General features: G+C 41.9%; 1 protein-coding gene across 2 annotated transcripts in view; it reads left to right on the top strand.

Annotated features, from left to right (window-relative positions):
* The window catches only part of RSF1 (remodeling and spacing factor 1), a 128,229-nt gene extending 118,935 nt beyond the window's left edge, over positions 1-9,294 (top strand). For both annotated transcript variants that reach the window (XM_008172223.4, XM_065596045.1), the window contains exon 16: positions 8,022-9,294. In XM_008172223.4, the coding sequence (XP_008170445.2) occupies positions 8,022-8,071 (50 nt within the window). In that variant the 3' untranslated portion in view covers positions 8,072-9,294. The remainder of the gene's footprint in view (positions 1-8,021) is intronic.
* Positions 9,295-10,430: the final 1,136 nt, after the last annotated feature.

Here is a 10,430-nt window from a genome sequence, read left to right on the forward strand (position 1 = left end):
ACGGTCAGGGTGTCCATTACCAAACCTCTGTTTTCAGGCATTTCTAATTTGGCATTGAAAGCTCTTCAGCACGAAGGCTTGGCCCAACAGTCATTTTTTAAAACTTGCTTCCAATCACATACTTTCACAAACCAACTTTCTTAAAACTAAACAAGATAAAGGTACCTGTGTTTTTAAAATCTCCTCTGTATACAGTAATTAAATAATATTTCGTAGTCATGCTAGTCCAAAAATGGTCTGATCAAGATATTTGTGTCAACTGGCTCAAAATGGCAAAAAGTGATTGTGGTACATGTGCAGTGACTACTGTTCACAGGTTTGTATTATAGATTTTAATACACAGGATGCATCCTATGTGCGTATTTATGTAAGAAGAACACTTCCAGTCCATTGGGTAAATAAAACCTTTAAAAAATTTTATATAAATAAATATTAAATCCTTCAAACAAAAACAAATCTTTACTGGAAAAAAATATACTGAATGGAGGGGGGAAGAAAGAAAGCAATTCATGTTAAGTAGTCCTGATCTGCAAGTGCTTACACACAAGTGCGTCTATGGAAGTTATTAAGACTGTTTTTAGGAATACAGGTTTGCAGGATTAGGACTAGAATTCTTGACGCAATCTAGGAAATCCTGGCTGCCAATCTTAGCTTTTGAGTTTCACCCCTCACCTGAGTTAGGGGATGGAATGTTGCTTTTAACTGTTTTGGAAGTCAGGAAATATGAAGTGAGCAGAGAGAGGCCTTAATTTTAGTTGAACTAATGTTTGCAATATGTATTGACCTAAATTTTCAAAAATGACTAATGATTTTGGATGCCTCCATTTTTGGGTGTCCAGTCGGAGACATGTTAAAGACGCCTGACTTTTCAGAAACTGCAGAACACTCACTCACTGAAAATAAGGCCACTTTGAGGTGTCTCCCATTGGACAACCAAAAATTGAGACACTGAAAATTATTAGTCCCTTTTTGAAAATCAAGTCACTTACTAAGCTCTTATTATAGCATCAGTATAACTGCCTGTTTGAATGACAGAACTCCAAACAGCAAAAAACAAGGTTGTATGGGAATTGAAATACCGTATATACTCGTTCATAAACCGAATATTTTTGGTAAAAAAGTGACGCATCAAAGAGCGGGGGTTGTCTTATAAACGGGTCTACACCAAAATTTGATGATTTTAAATTCTATGGAATCATTGAATTGAATATCTAATACAGGGATTGGCAACCTTTGGCCCCCAGCTCGCCAGGGTGCTTACCCTGGCGAGCCGGGCTGGTTTGTCCACCAGTGGGAGCCACGATCAGCCGAACCTGTGGATGCGGCAGGTAAACAAATCAGCCACGGACCAAAGGTTGCCGATCCGTGATCTAATACATTGTAGTTTTGTTTACCTGGAGCGTCTGCAGGCATGGAGCCCCTCAGCGCCCTGTGGCCGCAGTTCGCTGAGGGGCTCCATGCCTGCAGATGCTCCAGGTAAACAAAACGTCCCGACCCGCCAGCGGCTTACCCTGACGGGCCGGGAGCCAAAGTTTTCCAACCCCTGAAATGTAGGGTCGGCTTATGAAAGGGTCATACAGTTTTTGCTATTTTTACCTATCCATTTTGGGGGGTTGGCTTATAAACGAATGGGCTAATGAACGAGTATATACGGTAATTGCCCAGAGCTTCAGAGTAATTTAACTTATTTATACATTCCAAAAAATTTATATTGCTTAGAACAACACTTAAATTATGTACAGTTTCTGAAGGAAAGAGTAGAACATTCTAAAGTAGGTAATAGGTCTTTACAATTGAGAATGTAGTGTAAAGGCTCCAGACACAATTACAACTATAAAAAATCTGACAACCTGGGTTTTTAGGTATCAGTCTGTAATTGCTTGCACCCAGTACCTGTTCTCATGAGCGGTAGAGACAAGGGAAATGCAGGCAGAGGGGACACATTGCTTAATAATTGTACTTGTGGCTGTAAATATCTCTGATTGCTACAAATAACCCCAAAGGTTACCAACTAGAGCTGAGAGATCAGAGGGGGGAAATTTTGCTCTATTTTTTCCAGTTTGTTTACTGTGTGCACTGGATAGCACTTTGTGTATAGTCAGCCTCACTGTTTCCCAGGGCTAGTAAGAAATTGTTTCCCCCTGTCGTTTTGAGTGGAACTTTAAAATGGCAATACGGGACAGGAAGAAAAAATAGCAAAATGTGATTGCAAACTCACGACCATTTGCAGAAGGGGATTCAGACAGGCATAGTGTTGAAACAACTTGTAATTCACTCTTAAAAACTGACAATTTCAAATTGACTGTGCCCTTTAACCCTCTTGACCTCATTCCTGTCCCCAGAGCTGCATAAAAATCTGTGTATGTTAGCAAAGGTGGTTTCCTACAACGGATGAATGAGTGCTAAAGGGTAGGTGTGGATGCAGGGGTTTTTTGGAGCAATAAATTAGATATTATAACACTGTTTGGCTTTGGCACAATCAGATGGAGGCCGTTCTGTATGCTTATCCCTCTTCTTATGACCCAAACAGCTATCTTGATTTATAATATTTAGCTTAGCCTGTTAGGATGTAACAAGTTGTGGTAGCCATGTTGGTTCCAGGATATGAGAGAGAAATGGTGGGTGAGGGAATATCTTTTATTGGACCAACTTCTATTGGTGGAAGGTACAAGCTTTCAAACTACACAGAGTTCTTCATTGGGTGTTTGAGCTAAATACAAGTCGTGATTTTTGTTTGTAGTTAGTCCCAACTTTTTAGCTCAGGCACTCTGCTTCCTTCCCCAGACCTGAAGAAAAGCTCTGCATGTACCTTCCACCAACAGAAGTTGGTCCAATAAAAGATATTATCTCACCTTGACTCTCTCGGGACTTAACAAATGATTCTACAGGAAAAAAGCTGTTCTATTGAAAGCCGTAATAGGCCTAGTACTGGCACACCATTTATTAGCTAGATGACTGTAAGGTTCTTAATAGATATTGATCTGCTACTAAAGTTAATGTGGTAGAAAAGGAAATCAAATCATAAATCTTTTGCTTTTAATTTCATACTCATTACATTGACTCTGAAATCTTGTACAGTGTCTTATTCTTACAGTACATTCATTAAAATGATACTTCCCCCTAACTTGCATTAAACTTCTTTTAAATGCCAATGGTTGCTAATTTCTTACTTGTTTCACGGCCCTCCTTTATAATACATAGCAGCTATCATATGCTAGTTGCCTGATTCGAAAAGTTTAATATCACTATTTTAGTGTATAATGGCTGTCAAATGGGCACGTTCTGTGTGTTTTATACCTGATGTTCATGTCTCTATTCACTGTCCCAGTAAATTTAATACAGATTGCTTGCTAGCAGAATGGTTGTTCCAATACTCTGTGATGATTAGGTGAAAACTCCCAAATATTTTCTCTTAAATTTTAAGATATGCTTACATGAAATACAGTTTTTGTCTTACTTCTGTGTGCTGTTTAAATGTTTGCAGAGAAACCTACAGTTCCTTAAAGTTTTTATCTCAAATTCACTGATGGCCTCATTTCTGTTTTATCTTACTCTTAAGAGGTAACATGGTAAATTTCAGAAAGCTTAGCAGCTCTTTCTAGAGTTTAACCCTTGCTTTGCTTGAGTCCTGAACCTTGATTTTTAAATCTTTCTCTGAAATCATGGCTTGCTATATTTTGAGGGGAAAGGACTGAGGTGCACACACTGCATGTGTTGTGTGTGTGGAGGGGGAAAAATATGTTGAAAAAACTGGAAGTGTAATTCTTGTTGCACATAACTTGGGTGGTGCTTTCACTGTTTTGTTTCCCACCAGTAATTTCACCTGCATGTAAAACATATACATTAAAAAATTTAAAACGAAAGTCATGGTGGTCTCAGTGCTCAAAGGGGTTAACTGCAGTTTAATAACCGCTGATGTTTTTAGATTTGCAGTACACAACTGTTTAAATACTGTATTCCTTGTAAATGAAGTAAAAAAAAAATGTTAAGGCTGGTGCCAATATTTTTGTTAATGAAATGTTCATTGTTGTCTCTCACTACAGTCTGGTCAGAACACTTTGTGTATAAGCTGGGCCTGAAGCCATTTTATAGCTTGTAGGCCTAATTGTGTAACTTTTTCTTTCATAATGTTTTTGTTATAATATCTACTGTCATTTCTTTCGTATAAATATGACATGTAAATTGTCATAATAAAAAAATTAAATAACTTGATGATGTACAAAGTATAATGTGTCTGGGAGAAGCATGTTTGCTTTTAATTTTCCTGGCACCTAAATAGCAAGAAGGGGCTTCTTTTTGTCTGACTTTAAGGTAGATAGTGGAAAATGGCTGCTGCAGATCGGTCCAGCCTTTGAAAGTGACATTTGTTTGGCTACAAGTAGCAAATTGTGCTTTTTCTCTTAAGCAGTTCAGCCTGTGAGGTTTTCTCTTTGACCAGCAGTGGATGACAGTGAAGAAATTTGAAATCCCTATCTTTTGTATAGCTGCACTTGACTGGTCTTTGCTATCAGTTTTCTCTGTATTCTATATTTTCTAGATATACTATTTTTAAAAATAAATATAGGGCTGTTCTATTAGTTGATCCAGAATGGCAAATTGGGAGACTAGCTGCTTAGGGCCACATTTTTAAAGGTATTTAAATGCCTGGTGAGATTTTTCAAAAGCATTTGGGCACTTACCACCCGCTGAAAGCAATGAGTTTTAGGCCTCAAAGTGCTGAAAATCCCACTAGGTGCCTAAATAGCTTTAAAAATCTGACCCTTGTTGCTTTAGTTCTGCTGCCACCTGCTCTCTTTGACTAACTAAACCCATGTTTATACAAAATGGTTGTCGTTGTAAGGCTTAAATAAGCTCAGAGTGAGACATCCAAAGCCAATCGGTCAACAGAGCCTCTCAGACATGTTATGGGTGCCTTGGTCAGGGGTTCACAATCTCCTAGATCAGAGTTCAGCCATTTGATTGTAGAGGCAGGTTAAACATAGCCTGGAAAAGCTTCAACTTTGCTGAGACCTGGGGAATGTTGGTGCTTGGCAAGAGGCCTCCTTAAAGAAACAGCTGTAGTTAAAGGTCCAGTTTAGGAAAGGAAACACATTTGATGATTCCTTAAAATCATGTTGATGTGTTGATGGCAAGTAAATTGATTGGGACTGCTGGGAACCTTTAACACTTGTAATGTTTTGTGTTTTTTCATGATGTGGTTTATGGAGGCTTTTGGAAGGGGAGATCCTGGCTGAAACCTGTTGCTTTGTTGGAGTACTAGGAGGCAAAGGAGGAATGGACCGAGTAAGCGGTACACAAAAATGACGCTCAGTGATCCTACATAGAGTTCCAAACCAACTGGATTTTGCCAAGCGCTGACACAAGTGGAAGAAACGCCTAAACCTACAATAGTTCTTCTTCTGCAGCACAGTGTGGCTATAGTGACTCTAATGTTAATAAGAGTTTAATACAGGAAAGGGTTCATCTTGAATTTGAAAGTGGAAACATCATTTTGTATGGACATGGAAGAACCAAACTCATGCATCTGAGAAGAAAAATGTAGGGGATATAGCTACATGGTAGATTCTCAAGGTAGGCAGAGTAAGCTTTGTCTATGCGGTTCTGAGTTGGAGACAGCATGCCATTTATGTGATGCTGTAAATTGGCTCTGATCACTCTACGTATCCACTTGCCTTAAGCACTTCAGCTTTGTCTGCTGTAATCTACTTAATGGTGCAGCTCACCTAGTGGTGAAAGTGGTAGGGTTCAGTGTCTCTCTTACCACAGCATTATTGTGGTTAAAACACCTAAGCCATGTCTATGCTATAGCTCCCACCATTTCTGTTACTGGTGGAGCTGTACCAGTGATGAATTACAGCCATGAACTTTGTTTGTATAGACAAGGTTTTCCAAGTGTCGTCAGCATCTCCTGGCATGGATCACTGCTTTTTAGCCATAACTTACAACCAGCAATATGATAGCCAAGCCAGACAATTCCAGGCACAAGGCTCTGAAGCTTTCAGATGGGACTCCAAGAGCTCTGCTTCTTTGTTCACTTATTCATACATGACAAGAGGTGCATCTGGGCTGAGTCAAGTCCTGCAGAGAATATTAGAACCACTAACTGTGACAAATCGAAAGAGAAATGTATTTACAGCTTGTGATAGCTGGTCTGATAGGTGCTTATGGCAATGGATAATCATAACATTAAGAAAAGGAGTTTTTAGTGGGCAACCAGGAAACAGCCCCAGAAAGTACAGAAGAAAGCAGGAGCTAAATTGGAGATCAGTTTGATGGCTCTCAATGCTAACCTCTGTGAAGTCTCTCTCAACCTATTTCCTTCTTCTCTCGGTATATTTTTAATCAAGGCCCTTATTTTTCTTGGGATACAGTGAAATTTACTTGCTGCAGAATTGTGCCAGGCTCCATGCTTGGATTTATTGTTATTTATTATATATTTGTATTGTGTTAGTATCTAGGAGCCTCAGTCATGGGCCAGGCCCCTAGTGTACTAGGTGCTGTACAAACACAGACCAAAATGATGGCTCCTGCCCCCCAGATCTTAAAATCTAAGTATAAGACAAGAGCATTTAAAACAAACTTTGTTTCTAGCCCTTGTGGCTGGGAAGAAAAGCTTCCAACTATGAACTGTGTAAAATTGCTGCAATGTGTTTTCCTTACTGAATCTGTAGACAACCCAAAATGACTTCTCTGAAGGGTATGAACTTCCCATTTCTCTCAGTAGTGTTGTAACACTGAAGATTAATAATGATGACTGGAAATTTCAGTATTGGCTTTCACTGATTATTTTAGCAGGAACCAATTAATATGCTTATTGTTAGATCCAGCGGCAAATGCTGGAACATGGGTCAGCTGGCTGTTACAGGGAAAGACTAGATTCTTTCCCCCTCCCAAGTGCTAAAAGCCCTTAATAGCTACCACACCCAAACCACCTACCCTTCCAGTTCCTATCCAAACTCTAACCCTCCCCACCTTCCACCCCCATACCATCTTCTGCAAGGTAGTTATTCGTGGTCAGCACAGAAATCTGTGGCACAATGAAAATAAGTGTGTATGGAAGGAGTGTAAACTTAAATTTAACACAAGTCACTGTACTATTATTTGGTTTAAATTTTGTACTCAATAAAAACCCTCCATTTAAAAAATTCTACTGAATCCGATGCAGGATTTCCATTTTGCTCCAGAAGCAGTGGGAAATCCTACGGACGGTCTGTATATTAAGAAGCTGGGCAGTGGGTCAAATTGAAATGGTTTCATAACCTCTAGTTCATGATTTATAGTGGATGTGTCTTGTGCAATGTGGAGGGGCACCTCAAGAAGACAAGAAATTTGCACTAGTGTAGCCCCAATGATGTCATTTACTGGTGCAAACCCCTAATGCAGACACATTTTCTTGGTGAGACTTGATTTAGTAAGTGACCTGTACTGGTGCAAGCCCCCCACTTTAGACCAGTACAGCGCATGTCTACACTGGGGACTTGCCGTGGTATAGTTAAAGGTGTCCAAACAAACCCAGTATAGACAGGGCCTAGATCTGAGAGGGTAGTCCAGTCTTCAGAGCCATGGAGTCACTAACCTCAGTCCTGAGACCACCACCAAGTGGGCTAAGTAGTAGAGGCTTGTGATGTAGTTACCTTCCCAGCAGAATCTGGTTCCAGGCCTCCAAACTCATCTCTCAAGAAGTACCCACACAGTTATCAACAGGTAAGTTAAATAGATAATATTTAGTAAGGTGTATATATGACTTCCTACCTTTAGCTTTCAAGGTGGGATGAAGCCTGGGCTTCTGCCTATCTAGCTAATAATTCAGTTTACATGCTGCGATGACCCCAGAAGAGCTACTTTATTCTTTTTTCCCCTCTTATCTTTGCCACCTTTCATGCTGAGGTCTCCATGCCTTAACTAGTGTCCTCCATCAGTCTCTCCGTATTGTCACTAAGGTGTATTGAGTCGAGTAGGTTCATCTCTTGTATCTGAACTGGTGCTTACTGTAACACTTCTGTTTGCTTTTTGTTTTCTAGATGATGACAATGTTTTAAAAAAGAAACTGGTAAAGACACAGGCTTTCTGAAACACAGACTGGAGGTGTGTTTCGAAGTCAGGCCACCATTTGGTCAGGACTCAAAACCCAAAAGCAAGAAAACAGATTTTTCTGGGTGAAATCCCCCCTTATTTTATTTATTAAAGAATTGTATATACTTGATGGAAGATCACTGACTGTGCATTGGAAAATAACCTGGCCCAGTGGTTAATGAGGCACAAATCCGAGTAGTGCAAAGAACCTCTGGAATCAAATATGGAACATGATGTCATTACCTATTGCTCTCGTCCCCATCTCTCTCTCTCTTCCCCCCCCCCCACCCCCAATCCTGTTTTATGGAGGGTAAAGAAGCCAGCCGCTTCTGCAATTGCTGTATGCCTAGGACAGCCCCCCCTGTCTCTGTAGAAAGGTAGGGTGTGTGATACGGGTGGGGCAAGTACCTCCATGGAAATGTTCACCTTCTCCCTCTGCTCCTGTAGCAAGTGCCCTGGTGCACAATGCAGTCTCAGCCACCAGCATTCACTTTATAGGTCATAAGAGCATGTGGATGTGGCCTATACTTAGAAAGTTGCCAACAGAGTCTTCTACCCACTGCCTGACCTGGAAGTAGGAAGAGCATCATGTGTGCTTCCGGTGGGTGTGGTCACAGGCACTGGGAGGCACCAGCCAGCAGGATGGAAATAAAGAGGGATAAAATTTCTTGCAGATAGGAAAGGAGAGAGTGTTAAAAGGGACAAAAGAACACAGGTGAGAGAGCAATTGCTGCTGGATGGGTTGTAGGTACTCATTTCCTGATCAACTGCAGAGTGTGGAAGGCTCAAACAGAAAAATGTGCCAACCGCTGCTGTATCTAGTGTACCTGAAACTAGTGGCTAACTTGGGAGCAGCACTGAGCCCTCTACCTAAACAGAGGCAACTCCAAAGCTGCATTGTAAAACTCTGCTTTTTCTGGTGTGTGCATGAAATCTCGTAAGTTCCGTCATCACCACCATAGTGGCTCTTTGCACCTGAACGAATAAATTTCCACAATGATTTTTTCCACCTCTGTTCTGAAGGACTGGGTGTCTTTGGATCGAACAAGTTATTAAAGGTCCTGTGCTATTTTATGTTCAGAGCTAAGAGTGTTAATTGTCATGTGGGATCCTATTTTTCTGCCATAGAATAAGAGTAATTCCTATGTAAGACAATAGCAATTATTTGTATTTTGTAGAAATAAAATCAGGCCCTAGGGGCCCAGCTTTCTCATTCCTTCATCGCTGTGTTTCGTAGGAGTCTATAACATGCATTTCTCTTGCATCTGTCATATTGGGTGGTTTCCTGGAGGGGTTGGGAGGTAACAGGCAAGCATCCATATGGATGTTGCAGTTGGAATACTGCTATGGGGTATGTGCCCAGTCTGGGTGGGGCAGGTACCATAGGTGTGGGCATTGCAGTGTAGCAAAGGGTTGGGTATTGTCATGGGGTGGGGATTATATGGGTAACCGCCAGCATGGGGTTCACCCTATGGCAAGAGACCTAATGACTGGTGGTGCTACTGCCTTGGTGAGTGGGTTCCTAGCAGAGGCGCTGACTTTAGGATTTCCCCCAAGGGACTGGACCCCTGCTCCACCCCAGGCCCTGCCCACACTCCACCCCTTCCCCCCAAGTTCCTACCCCCACGCCCCCTTTTCCTGCCCCAGCTCCTGCCCCCCCATCCCCTCAGCACCTCCTGTATGCTGCTGAACAGCTGTGGGAGGTGCTGGGAGAGAGGGGGAGGAGCTTATCTGTGCAGCCCCTGGCAGGCAGGAGGCACTGGGGAGGAGCTGATCCATGGGGCTGGCAGTAGGTGCTGAGCATCCACTTTTTTCCCCCTGGGTGCTCCAGCCCCAAAGCACCCACAGTCAGCACCTATGCTTTCTGGGGGGTGGGTGCAGTTAAGTAGCTGGTGATGGCAGCAGCAGATGTGCAGGGCCGTGACACCCATGGTATCGCATAGAATAGACTCCCCTCTTCAACATTACTTGTTTTCCACCTTCAGTGAGTCAGGACATGTGTACACTTGAAACACTACACGAGCATAGCTGTGCCATTCTAGTGCTTCCATGTAGACACAACTGCTGGGGAGAGGGGGAGGTTTCTGCTGTTGGTGTAGGTAATCCACCTCCCCAAGAGCTGATAGTTAAATTAGCACAGACATTCTTCTGTTGACTTAACCCTGTCCACAGTAGGGGGGTTAGGTTGTCTTAACTATATCACTCGTGTGGATTTTTCACACCCCTGAGCAATGTAGTTAAACCACCTTATTTTTGTGTGTAGACTTGGCCTCCCTCCTGTAGGGTTTATGTGTCTTCACACTCCTGCCCTAGTTCCTGCGTGCTCAGCACTGGCAACTGCTGTGGAGATGCAGCCT

Source organism: Chrysemys picta, chromosome 1 (genome assembly GCF_011386835.1).
Source record: "Chrysemys picta bellii isolate R12L10 chromosome 1, ASM1138683v2, whole genome shotgun sequence".
NCBI lineage: Eukaryota > Metazoa > Chordata > Testudines > Emydidae > Chrysemys > Chrysemys picta.